The sequence below is a fragment of the Micromys minutus genome (assembly GCF_963924665.1).
Source record: "Micromys minutus genome assembly, chromosome: 13".
Classification (NCBI taxonomy): Eukaryota; Metazoa; Chordata; class Mammalia; order Rodentia; family Muridae; genus Micromys; species Micromys minutus.
The window spans coordinates 38,728,680-38,742,955 of record NC_137982.1 but is presented as its reverse complement, the minus strand read 5'-3'; the positions used below and the strand labels follow the sequence as shown (position 1 = coordinate 38,742,955).

Sequence of the window (14,276 nt, the reverse complement as noted above, 5' to 3'; positions counted from 1 at the left end):
ATTCTCCATTTAGATGCTTGACAGTATTTTTTTTCCCCCTCTTAATAGTTCAAGACGAAATCATGGTTTGTGCCACAAGCACAGATGATGTGAAAAACAGACCAAGGAAAATGGAAACCACCATAGAAGGCGAAGCATTAAAGAGAGCTGGGGACATGCAAGCTGATAGATTGTCGGGCCCTTCTGCATGTAGAACGGATCATGTTCAAAGTGTGATGGAAAATCATCGGACAGCATCACCAGGGCCAGATCCAAACCTGAATCAGCCAGGTGTAGAAAAGACAAAAATGCAGGATGCAGCAATTCAGGCCACCCCAGCCTGCAGCACTTTTGATGGGAATCACAAAGCCCATAATTCAAATGACCTCAGGGTTGATGAGACCGTGCAGACTTTGGAGGGCAGCATGTCCACGCAGCGTTCCTCTGCAAGTCTCCAAGATTCTGCAAATGCCTCAAGAGAACTCAGGAGCCAGGGCACCTCAACATATGTACAAGATAGATTCCCTGTGAAAGAGCCCGCTTGTACATATGGGAACAGTGATCCTTTATCTCCTATAGATGGAAGCGACAAGAATCCAGCTGCTACTTACCTGAAGAACTTTCCGCTGTATAGGCAAGACTACAACCCCAAGCCAAAACCTTCCAATGAAATCACGAGAGAATATATACCTAAAATTGGAATGACTACTTACAAAATAGTGCCTCCGAAATCCCTGGAAGTGCCCAGAGACTGCGAATCGGAGGCAGCGGGGAAGAAGGACGACCAAAGGATGCTGGCCGCAGGACAGAAATCTACGATTGAGAATATGGCAGACACTGCAGTGCAAACAGAAGCCCTTGTTACTTCTCAAAGCTCACAGCAGCCTCACCCTGACCTTAAGCCAAAGCCCGGCTCAGGAACAGAGCATCATTTTCACAGGGCTGTGAGCTCACCAACTGGTACCGAGATGAACCCTCTCAAGCCTCCCAGAATGACTGTGAACACTAGCACCATTCCTTTTGCACCCAATCTGGAAGATATAAACAATATTTTGGAGTCCAAATTTAGATCCCGAGCTTCAAATCCGCAGGCCAAACCAAGTTCATTCTTTCTGCAGATGCAGAAGAGAGCATCAGGCCACTACGTGACATCCGCAGCTGCTAAGAGCATCCACACTGTCCCCGAGCCTACCCCTAAAGAGCCCACAATCAAGGAGGTACAAAGGTACCCACAGCTTCCTCCAGAGCAGAGTCTTTCTCCCTTGAGTGAAGGGACTCCCTCTGTTCTGCTGCCCAGTATTTCAAAAGCTGATGCTGATAGAATTCAGAAGCCTGCTGAGACCTCTCCTCCTCCTGTAGCTCCCAAACCTATGGCTCTTCCTACTGAGACCTCTCTTCCTCCTGTAGCTGCCAAGCCTGGGGCTTTTCCTGCACAGCCATCTCCTCCTCCTGTAGCTCCCAAACCTATGGCTCTTCCTGCTGAGGCCTCTCCTCCTCCATTAACTGCCAAGCCTGTGGCTCTCTGTGCTGAGGCCTCTCCTCCTCCTGTCTCTCCCAAGCCTTTGGCTCTTCCTGGTAGTCAGGGAGCATCACTAAACCTGAAGACCTTGAAAACATTCGGGGCCCCAAGACCGTATTCCAGTTCTGCCCCCTCACCCTTTGCCCTTGCTGTGGTGAAAAGGTCACAGTCATTCAGTAAGGCATGTCCAGAGTCACCCAGTGAGGGCTCCTCTGCCCAGCCTCCAGCTGCCATACAGGATGCAAAGACACACATAGTAAATAAGTCTCCGGTGGGCTCCCAACATGACGGTGCTGATAAGGTAATCTTTAACTTTCCCAGTACAATTTATCAGATCTCAGTACAGCTTGGTTTAAAGTAGGGGACAGCACCTTTTATACCAATGCTTTGGTATATTTATGTATTGCTTGGCTCTGAATTACTATCTTTGGAAAAAAAGACTGGTAATACTTAAGAATCTGAGGTTTTACTCTGAGAATTCTAATTCATTTAACTCAGACCTTGTTATAATGGCATTATTATATAATCATCTATTATTATTAATTATATTATGTTATTATTAATTATATCTTGTTATACAATGGTATAATGGTATTGTTTACAAGTATTTTAAAGTTTCTTTATTCATACACTTGTATAATTATTGAATGTAGTGATTTCCTTGTACTTTGCTAAAAATTTTAACTGTTTTTATGTTTATTTTTCTCTTCCACTTTCATAGCACTATGTAATAGCCACGTAAATAGTTTTAATTATTTGAAATAAATAGTATTAAAGATGGTGGGGGCTAAGTGTCCAACTGGGTGCTTTATGTCACCCACATTCAATGTCAACTTACCAAACATCTCACAGATAATTTAATTTAAAATGAAATAGCCTTAAAAATGTAGTTTGCTTAATGATCCAGTTTCTGTCTTCCATTATAAATATGTAGACTAAAATACCATCCAACCATGGTAATTTAGAAAAAGTCCCATTGACCTGAATTGCCAACTTAGGAAGCTTGCTTTCTGGATTCGCACAAAATAGTCAGAGGAGAAGATTAAATTCACAGTGTGATTCATGGTGATCCACAGGCAATCTTTAAAAAACCACTTCGTGTACTTTACTCTGGTAAAGTTTAAAGAATCCTTTTTGTCTGTGTGACAATTCCAGGAGCATTTTGTACAACTTTCCCAAACACTCCTTCACTCTGAGAACAACGACTTGCTGCTGAGTATATATCTCTCTATAATGTTAATATTTACCTTGAAGGATATTTCCTCATACATTTGACATTTGTGTTGTTAAGGTAATCTAGCATCAGGAAGTGAGATGTCCTACAGAGATGGGTTCTTGACTTTGGGGTACAACCTTCGTTTTCCCTGAAATGGATCACCATTCCTATTTGGTTAAAACTTAGCTTAGAGTTTTAGGTCACAGCCTCAGCCCGATGTAGGTCATTTAAACAGTAAAGGTACATATTAGACAGTTTAAAAAATTATTTTAAAGATTGCTTGATATACTACTTCAGTTAAACCAGTAAATATTTGTTCTTAAGAAGTACAATTAAATTTCTAATTATTTAATTTGGAAGCTCTTAACATTTATTTTTAGTCTTATGGGAAAAGTCAAGAAAACCTGCTGAGCTCATAGTTCTTGGAACAAAAAAAAAACAAAAAAACCACAGGCAGTTAAGTGTAGTAGAGGTATTAATATTAATATTAATATCTTCGTATTAAATCATAGTGGATTTAAAGTATGAAGCTGTCAGTATTTACCTGCCTTGAACCCTTGCCTAAGTCTGTTAGAATGGTAAAATTGATTCTTTTTCAGTTTGTGGAGTTTTCGATCATGGTTTTTAGCTCTGGTAGCCAGTTCCATGTGTTAGCAATATTAGTGTCCTTGGATTTACACATAAGGAAACCTCCACTTTATGCACGAAGCAAAAAGAGGCACACTTTTCTTCCACATGGTCCTAAGCAGAGAAAGGAAGACATATTCTTTTTTAAAAACATTTCTTAGGAAGTATTTATTTATTATATGTAAGTACACTGTAGCTGTCTTCAGACACACCAGAAGAGGGCATCAGATCTCATTACTGATGGTTGTGAGCCACCATGAGGTTGCTGGGAATTGAACTCAGGACCTCTGGAAGAGCAGCCAGTGCCCTAACCACTGAGCCACCTCTCCAGCCCTGGAAGACATATTCTTGATCTCCCAGCTGACTCTGACAGAACTGAGACATGCAGGGAAGAGATGCAGAGCTATGTCCACACCGTGAGTGTGGCACATATGGTTTTGGGAGTTATTAATAATAAAAACGGTTTTCCTTTTTAAATAGGCATTTCTTCTCTTGGAATTCATAAAAAACATATCTTTGCGTTTTTATAGCAAACTAAACCTGTACAGAATGCACACAGTTCGCAAATGCTGACTCCAGCTGATGGCCCTTCATTCACCCTTAAGAGACAGAATTCTCTCCCACTGCAGAGCCCCGAGCCAGAGCTCCCAGAGAACCTCCGACAGAGCTTGCTCACCGCGATCCGTTCTGGAGAGGCAGCGGCCAAGCTGAAGAGAGTAAGTTTACCTTCTCAGATGGGTAACAGTGGGCTTCGTTTTAACCTTGTCAAACTAGAGCTTGATCAGCTGTTCTAACATTCACATATGAACAGGAAAGGTGTTAGATATTACTCTTTTCTGCCAGAGATTATTTTTGAGCTATAAACAGAAGGAATCCAGAGTCTTACACATACCTAAAAACATCAGGAAGTCATTTGTTTTGTTTTGTTTTGTTTTTATTTTTTGTTTTTCCACTCTGTGGGCCAGGTGCAGAGTGTGTTCGCTGTGCTTGTGGAGAGAGCTGGTTTGAACTCTCATTTTAAGAAGTATCAATAGCACTGTAAGAAAGACTCTATTGAGCCCAAAGTAGCTGCTGTATCTGGGTTTTCGGGACAGTTTTATAGCTTTAGTTACGGAAAGCAGAGAGGGGTCTAGAGAACGCAGAGGACTCGTCAAGAGCCCACGTTACATAATGGCTGCCGCATGCTCTAGCTGGTCCTTGCTTAGCTGGAGAAGAACAGTGGGAGAGCTGTGATTCCTCTGGACAGAATGTGGGGGTCACAGTCGAGGATAGCCTCCCTCTCTACCTTCTTCCTCTGAGAGAGCATGGTCAGGTTGACCAGCCATAACCCTCCTCAGTCATGCTGTGAGAAGAATCTCAACAAGGAAGTTCGTATTTCACCGACTTCCTTGGGTTTCATGGCATGGGCTTCTTTGGTAATCACATTAGAATGCATTTAAAGATGGGTTTTATCTAATCTTTATTTATCTAATGAAGCATTGAGTTCCACAGAAATTAAAGCTACAGGGGAATAGAAATACTGAAAAACAGATGTTTGAGAGTAGTGTTTTTACCACATCAGCCCTTGCTACGTAGAACTGTCCAAGGTAGTTCTTCTGCATGTGGGTCCATGTGTGTATGTGTGTGTGTGTTGTGCATGTGTTTTGTGTATGTGTGTCCACTGAGGCAAAACAATATACAAAATAGTTTTAGAAATGATAGAGACATAATGGAATAATTCAGAGGACACATGAAAATTTTGAAGATTTTATATATATATAGGTACCAGGGCAGCAGAAAATTCATATAGATTTAAATGTTGAAATTAGTATTTTACCAGTCTTCACAATTTTTTTGTCAAGGGGAAAATACACTGATGTCAGTAAAGAGCACACTTTTGCTTATGAAGTATTTTCTGTTCTTACTCGGGATGTTAAGAGGAGGACAAGCCAATTGCCACCAATCTAAGATTCCTAAATTTAATGAATTAGAGGCACACACACTTTTTACTAGGCACATAAGGCAGGAAGATAATTAATCCAAGCCTCTGCCTTTTATGTAGCCTTGGCCTGAAAAGCAGCATTGCATTAGATCTATAGGAAAGCCCAGTGCCAACACGGGAATTGAATGCAATGCATCATGGCTGGGCAAGTGCACATGCTAACTAGTTTCAGTCTACTCATGGCTGAATACTGTCTATTGAACCGCAGATGTATTTCAGGCCAGCAGATCGATACTGGTCGGTGCTTGGTCCTCATTTGGCTTTCACACAGGAAACTCTTCACAACTTCTCGAAAGAGCTGGATCCGAGCCAACAGAAAGGAGACCTAAGTGATGTGCTTATAATTATATCCTATTTAAAACTCATTACATGAGTTGCTATTGAGGATAAAACTTTATCGCATTGAGTAGGAGGTTATTAGCAGCTCAGAGGCCTATAGAGTGTCAGCTCCTAAGTTTTTAATGAACACTTCAGACATAATCTCTTCTATTTCACTAAAAACGGTTTATGGAACTAGTCATGTTCACAATCTCTAAACGTAGTGACCAGTGTTTCAGCTCTAGTATATTCTATTAAAAATTATTTTTGTAGGGGCTGGAAGGTGATTCAGTGGTTAAGAGCACTGACTGTTCTTCAAGAGGAACCAGGTTCAATTCCAAGCACCCACATAGCAGGTCACAACTGCCTGTCACTTCAGTTCCGGGAGATCTGACACCCTCACACCAATGCCTATTTGAAAAGATGAAAAGATATTATTGTAAACCAAGACGTGTGTGTATGTATGTATACATATACATATACATCATATACATATACACATATACATACACATACATATACATATACATATACATAATTGTACTCATGCCATATTTGTTGTAATGTTGCAAATAAATATAACTAAAAATAATGAGCAGTAGTGTTTCTGAAGAACAGACCATCTTGATGGAACATTTTTATGCTCTTTGGTGTCCCACACATTTACAATGCATGTTGGTCATGTCCACCCACCATCCCTTCACCCCTGACTCCTTCCACTCCTCCCGGCTTTATACTCTTATAGAAAACTTTTGTGTTAATTCTTTGAGAATTTTAGTCAAGATATTTAGATCCTAGTCATCCCTCACCTCCTTCCTCCCAGATCTGTTTCCCATCCCTTACTCTGCCTTTTCTGCCTGTCTTTTTAAAGAAATCCCATCATGTCCGGTTTGTGCAGCCCATGTGCTGTCAAGCACTTGTCTAACTACAGAAGTCTGGTTAGCCTCCGTCAGAGTCACACCCTTAAAACTGAGTTCTCCTTTGCCAACAGCCATGTATTGTCAGTTAGCGCCTCAGCTGAAGGTAAGGCGGGGCCTCATGTGACAGCTCTGTTGTCTTCAGAAAACACTTTCCAAGTAGTCATCCTCTACTTCTGACCCTTTCAAACTTTCGGCGTCCTCTTCCCCAAAGCTCCCTGAGCCTTGGGGTAAGGAGTTGTGATGCAGATGCCCCATTTAGGAAATGCACATTTGTGATCTTCATCATATTAGTCTGAACCAGACATGAGATCTACTGCAAAAACAAAGCTTTCTCTGATCTCATGAGAGGTGCACTACTGTGTGTGTATTGATAAGTCATCAGGAGCTGATTTATTTAATACTATGTCTGTTTACCAGAATAATAGTCATGGGTTTTGATTTAGGGACCTATGATCAGTCTAGCCAGAGGTTTGAGGACTCCAAGAACTGTTCTAGGTTTGAGTTTCATCTTGTGGAGCAGGCCTTAAATCCAGTCTGAAAGTGGTTGATTACTCCCCAACATCCATTTCACTCTTGCACCAATAGACATGCCTTATAGCAGTATGAACTCAACAGGCACAAGTCCTGCCCAAGCTCAGGCTAGACATCTCTAAATATTGAATCGTGAGATGGTGCCATGTTTGCTTATATCTATCTTTGAACTCATATGTTCAGTCTAGCTCCAGGCACTATCTTGGCTATGGCTCTTGTTCCCGTACAGCTGCTAGCCTTTATTAGAATAGCTACCTCGAATTAGAGCATTCAGTTCATGTGTGTTGTGTGACTACGGCTGTGAACACACTGATTTTTTTTCATGATTTCTCCATATTGTATTCTTGTTCACTGTACATGTAACCATGGAGACTAGTTCGGCTTCATACAAAGTTTTAATTAGCCTAGAACAATATTTTCATACTGTGCTCAGTCTTCATACTTACCAGTGAGTTATGAATCAGAAACTTGTTCACAGAGAATGAAAGTAAATCATGCATTATTGTCGGTCTGTTCTGACACAAGAACTTTAGCTGCTTTCAATGCTTTGTGTTGTCCCTGAATTGATTCATAATCAGGCCGTTACACCATTACATATATAATATGCTTTTACAAATAGAGTGTAAACTAAATTTATATTTTATGCTTTGTATTGTAGATTGTTTCGGAATGTAAAATTTATCTGGCCAAACAACAGTATGGAAAGAACAAAAAGCCATGTATGCCTTGCAGACTCTTCCTAGCTTGTATTGTTTAATTAGCCTGCTTTCTATTCTTAATATTCTGTGTGATTTTAAACAAGGGATCATATGTTGACAGTTCTTTCTAAATAAATGCAAGGTATTTTTTGTTTTTTTGTTTTTTTTTTTTTTTTTGTAAAATTAACTGGTGTTTCATGGGCACAGGTCAAATGTGTGTCCACTCATGAAAACTCTTTAAAAACCAAGGGTAGATGATCAAGTCCATCAGTACATTCTTAAATATTAGTTCTTAAAAAGTAACATGGGGGGGGGTGTCTAGAGAGATATCTCAGGTTAAGAGTACTATCTGCTCTTGCAGAGGACTCAGATTCAGTTCCCAGAGCCCATATGGTCACTCACATGGCCTGTAACTCTAGTTCCAGTGTATCAGAGACTCTCCTCTGGCCTCTGGGCACTGGGGATGCACATAAAACAAAATGGATCATATTTAAAAAATAATCCTTTTTGTTGTCAGTGAATTGCATGCATTGTTTACACAGTTCAAACAAATCAAATAATACCTTTAGTTTCTGAATGTTTCTTAAATTTGTATCTCATTTAAGAAATACTCTATAGCACTCAACTTTGACAAAAACAGTTTTGATATAAAATGGGATTCAAGAGACAATGAATAGATTATCAAAGATTCTAATAATATCTTCTCATGTTAATATATTTAAATATCAAAGAAATACCTCTTTTTCTTTTATAAGGTAACCTCTCTTTAGTTAGTAGAGATTTTTGTTTTAGTTGACTGGTTTTTGTTCTTTTTGAGACAGGATGTGATCTACCTCTTGTAGCTGAAGCTAGTGTTGCTTTCACAATCCCTCCATCCCAGCTTCTAAAAGTGCTAGGATTATTATATGTAGGCGCCATCACACTTTGTGAGGAATAGCATCTGGCATATTTCTATGCAACCTTCTACAATATTTTATTAGTGTATTAACAAATCTAGTTTATACAATGGAAACTTCTAGAAATTCATAAACTTAATATCTCTATGAAGCTTCCCATCATAGGTAGATCTATGCTATTTAAGATGATACTGTATCTGCCTCTTTTTAAAAAAATTAGCTTCCAAAATACTAGGTTTTTCCATGTTTTTTTTCACACACTGCATTTAGTTGGCTCTCTCTTGACTCCTCCATCTGCCTCTTTGCTCTTCCCACTGCAGCATTTTGCTTTTCCTTACTACCCTCTTTCACTTGGTTCTCCTTTCCCCTTAAATTATGTTTTTCTATGACCCTTTCTACTTTCCTAGCCTTCATTGATATTTGCCTTTCCTGGTATCCTACTCACAGAATCTGTTGATATTTAAATCCATGACCAAAAAGCAACATGGAAAGGAAAGAGTTTATTTGGTTTGCAGGTTCTAGTCCATCAAAAAAAGTCAAAGCAGGATCTCAAGGTAGGTGCTGAAACAGAGATCACAGAGGACCATTGCTTACTGTCTTTCTTCCCAAGACTTGCTTAGCCGGCTTTCCTATACAATGCAGGACCACTTGCCCAGGGGTTGACACCACCCACAGTGGGCTAGGCTGTACCACATCAGTCATTAATCAAGAAAATGCCTTACAGACTTCGGGCCAGTCTAATGGAAGCATTTTCTCAAGTCAAGTTTCTTCTTCACAAATGATATTAGCTGTGTCAAGTTGCCAAAAAACTAGCCAGTCCACCTGGATATGCACAGCAAGCAAAGAGAATTTAGGATCATATATGTGAGTGAACATATGATGCATGTCTTTCTATGGGCCTTTCTTACTTTGTTTAATATGGTATTTTCCAGTTCTAACTATTTGCAAGTTTTGAATTTTGAAAAATTCCATTTTCATTGCTGAATAAAATTTCTTTGTGTATAATACATTTTTTATTATCTCTTCATCTATTCATTACCATTGAGGCTGATTCATTTCCTTGCTGGGATGAAAAGCATAGTGATAATCATGGATGTGCAAGGATCCATGAAGTGTGTCTCTGAAGTAGGGTATGGAGTCATTTGAGACTATATCCTGGAGTGGTATAGCATTCCAGGGTCATAGGTTTCTTCTATTTTTAATTTTTTGGTGAAGCCTGCATGCTGATTCCACAGTGGCTTCTCTAATGTATACTTCCACCCATGGTGAACAAGCATCTCTCCCTCACTTCCATCTTTACTGTTACTTGTTGGCAAATTTTTTTTGAGGGTTGCCATTTTGATTCAGGTTAGATGGATCCCCAAAGTAATTTTAGTTGCTCTGGTGTCTATGGCTAGAGATGTTAGGCATTCTTCAAACAGTCGTAGGCCATTTGCATTTCTTCTTTTAAGAGCTGTCCAGATCATTGGTGCTTTTATTGGCTACCAGTTTTATTTGTATTGTATTTACTTTTTGCAGTTCTTTATGTAATCTATCATTAGTCCTCTGACTATATGAATGGCAGCATGACATTTGATGTATATTGGACAAGATTTAACTGGGTTCTGTTGCTAGTGGTACAACGAGCAAATTTCACTTGTGAATATCAAGAGTTATCACTTTAGTTTTGTGATGACATTTGTACATTTCTTTTTTTTTTCTTCTCCTTTTTCTTTTTGTATTTTGTTTTTTGAAGCAGGGTTTCTCTGTGTAGCCTTAGATGTCTTGGACCCCGGTTTGTAGACCAGGCTGACCTCAACTCTTAGTAAATCCACCAGCCCTGCTTTCCAAATGCTGGGATTAAAGGTGTGCACTATCATTGTCTGTCCATTTGTTTCTTTTAAAGAATTATGAAAGGGCCCAGTGGAAGAGCATCTGATGCTCTTTCAGAGGACCAGAAATCAGTCCTCAGAACTCCTGCCTGGCAGCTTACAAAGGCTTAAAACTCCAGCTCCAAGGGATCTGATAACTTTATGAATCTTTGCTGGTCTAATTGCAATGGGGAGATTGTTTTTCTTATACTATTTTATTGTATTTTATATGGGACAAACACATGTATGTATGTATGTATGTATGTATGTATGTATGTATGTATGTACTATTCATGATACATGTTTTTTTCCCCCTTACATTCTTCTAAAGCTTTTGGGAAATGCCTTAGAATTCCAAGGCATTTAGAAAATTTGTCAGTCTTGGAGGGTGGGAGGTATCAGACTAGCTGGAATTTTCCTGCTTCATTGTCACCTGTGCTGGGTGACAGGTGTACACTTTCCTGCCTGAGTGCTTAAGTGATTTCTTTTTTCTTCCCGTGGTTTGCAAATGGAACACTCAGGCATTGGGTTTTGAAAGCTGAGTGTTTATTGATTGAAACTTCCTGTAAAGCCTTTCTGTCATTTGATTGTTCCAGGCATGGTGGCTACAGGCTTGACTGGTGGCTATAGCCTTGCCATGAAGGAATCCTTAAAGATCCAGTTTTGGTGTTGATGCTTATGTTTTGAATATATAGGGAGTTGTTAAGTGGAGGACTTCAAACTACCATCTGCATTAGAATGAAATTATAAAATTTTGCAGAATTCACTGTAGCTTTTTCAAAGTCCTTTTGAGAAGCCAGGATTCATCTAGCTAAAACTGCACTGAACAGCTTGGCCTGCAGTCTGTTTGTGCTTTTGTCTTTTATGTTGGCTTGGTAATTTTATAAAGATTAAGATGTGTTGATGGGTTATTTAACTTGTTTGTTGTGGAAATAATAACTCTCATTTTCCATTTTATGATAGAGTGGACTTTTATTCTTAATTATTTGTAAATTGTTGACTGATCAATACTGAATGTTAACATTTACAGTTAAGCAGAAGTTACAGTGTCGTAATTGTTAAAAATTAGACAGCTGTTCCATTTTATAAAACCTGATGGGAACAAAATGTGTTTTTTCCTCTTAGGTTACTGTTCCGTCAAATACAATATCTGTGAATGGGAAGTCGGGCCTCAGCCAGTCCAGTGATGCCCAGGACAGTGGCTAACATTATCCTGCTGTAACACGCTTCACCAACCAGCTTCTGCCTACAAGAGATAGTAACAAATATATGTTCAGATGTACATTAATATATAAATCTGTTCAAGAATAAACATTTGTATTATGGATTTAATGCCAAAAGAAAAATTAGAGTTTATAATTTATAATAATTTTTGGCCTGTTTGTTCTAGCTAAATACTGCTTTAGCTATAACAAGGTGTAAATGACTTGTTGTTTTTTTTTTTTTCCAGTGATGAATAATCACTGCTTACTGTTTGTTTTCTTCTTATGGACATACTGTGCACCATGAAACAAAGGTGCAAATTGAGATTTACAGATATATTGAATGACACAGCAGCAGGCAAGCACAGACAAACATTTACTGCCTCAGCGCTAGGCTATAATTAGAGAGATAAATTATAGTACGGCCTTTGTTGCTGAAAGACTAGTAAAGCAAACACATAATGTTCAGTCATTGTTACTGAAGAATCACTATGAGACTTATTTTATGTGTTCTTTGATTACAAGTGAGTGTCAGATCTGTAGGAAACACTTGCATATTTTTAAGTCGAACACTTTAACCTTTCCAAGTAAAATTGCACAAGACAACTTTAAGATATTTTTTTGTATATAATTATGTTGTTACACAGATATGACATATTTTCTAATGCCGGAGGCCTTAAAATATTCCTGTGAAAATGTTGATACATTGTGACAGTTGGTTCGCTTTTGGTATTGGGAAGAATAAGGGTTAGTTTATGTGCACATTCAAAACTTTGAAGTTAGACATTTGCAGAATTAGGAGTTTAATGAAAGGAAATACTAGATTAGTCATTGTTGTAGCTCAGATGCTAGTCATCTAAATAATAATATATATTTTCCTGAAAGCCAAAATGGTTGAAACAATACTTGATGTGTTTGCCTACAGTGGTCCAGAAGTTTAGAACATGTTAGTGTCCTGAACTTCCTTAAGAGTTTAATTCCTCTTCTATTCAAAAAACTACTCAAACAGCCTGACACTGTTTGAATTCTTACTAAAGCTACCGGGGTATCTGTCAATTTGACACGTGTGAACCTTTTTCCGTTTAATAAAAACAAGTTATATATTTGAAGTCTGTTGTCTCCACTGTAGCCCGCATTAACTAGCATATTTGAATATGCTAGTTCTCCTGGCTGGAGAACGTGTAAAGGTATTTTTTATGGGCATGGCTGTTTGTCCTGTATGTATGCCTGCCACTTCCTGTGTGTTTAAACCCTGTGAAGTCCAAAGTAAAGCACTGGGTCCCCTGGAACTGGTGTTACCGGCAGTCGGAGCTGGTAAGTGGTTACTGGGGATGGAATCTGAGTCATCAAAAGAGCAGCCAGTGCTCTTAACTGCTGGGCCAGTCTCCTGTACCCTTGGCGCTGATGAACGTTTCTGTCAGTCACTAACGTGCATGCAACAGCAGTTCCCTGCGAGTAGCTGAGCTCTGTTATCCCCATAGTTGGATGCCATCACATGAAATACTTAGCCTGGTTCCAGATCCTGCTGTTTCCTTATGTCAAACGTGGAGTGGAGTGAGAGCTTTCTGCACACACATATTTAGGTTATGTCAGTATAAACCAGCCAAGAGCAAATTCCCCCAAAACTAGTGTTTGTAGTTAATCTATTTGAGGAAAAACATGATCTCTATTTCAAACTATGTGAGTTTGTGTCAAATTGAAGGCTTTTAAAATAATGTTTTAAAACTTAAAACGTGACTCATGCTTTCAGACTACAGTATGTGAAACTTGTTTAAAACTATTAAGATGCTGTCATAAAATATATGATGAATCTCAAATCCTTAAGTTGGATGTATCTCCATACTGTGAAGGCCAGTAAGCCCCATGTAATAGTGTGTTTTAAATATGTAAAAGGGTTAATTTGTTGACAACAGAAGAAAAATATCTTTTGCATATTTGCATATGCTTTGTATTTGCATATATGTCTTGCATATGCTAATCAGAGAAATAGTAGAGAGTAAGTAGGAAGTACACTGAGGGTACCATCTCAGCTAAACTGCAATCAAGCATTGAAAACAAGGATCAGCAATGGGCAATGTCCTGCTGTTGCTAGGAAGTTGATTATTATTTGGGGAAATGGTTCTCACACTTCAACTCCATGTGCTTCCAGGTCAGGCATTGACAACAGAATCCACCCTGTAGCTTAATCAGAGTTCTAAAGCCCACGGCTCTGTTAATATATTTTCTAATGACAACCCCCCCCCCATGCTTCTCACTACCAAGAAAGAAACCAACTGCAAAGGAGCAGAGAGACTCACCGCCATTCCTTTTACTCTTGTATTTTCTAAATAAAGGGGATTTGCCCAGAATGAAGTCTTTGAAATTATTCAAAATTCTCATATTTGGTAGTTTCAATTTTGCACAGGATTTCAATGCCACTTGACTCACTGGGGAGCACAAACATGTAAGATTGCCGTGTTACAAATACCACTGAGCCAAACACATCTCAGGATTTCCCTTCCCAATCTCTTCCTTCTAATGACTGGGCTTCACACATGGT

At 39.1% G+C, this 14,276-nt stretch overlaps 1 protein-coding gene across 3 annotated transcripts in view; it reads left to right on the top strand.

Moving 5' to 3' along the window:
• The window catches only part of COBLL1 (cordon-bleu WH2 repeat protein like 1), a 144,535-nt gene extending 131,708 nt beyond the window's left edge, over window positions 1-12,827 (top strand). For 2 of the 3 annotated variants that reach the window (XM_080927140.1, XM_080927138.1), the window contains 3 exons: window positions 49-1,799; window positions 3,872-4,057; window positions 11,661-12,827. In XM_080927140.1, the coding sequence (XP_080783266.1) occupies window positions 49-1,799; window positions 3,872-4,057; window positions 11,661-11,741 (2,018 nt within the window). In that variant the 3' untranslated portion in view covers window positions 11,742-12,827. The remainder of the gene's footprint in view (window positions 1-48; window positions 1,800-3,871; window positions 4,058-11,660) is intronic. The other variant, XM_080927139.1, reaches the window with a different exon arrangement.
• Window positions 12,828-14,276: the final 1,449 nt, after the last annotated feature.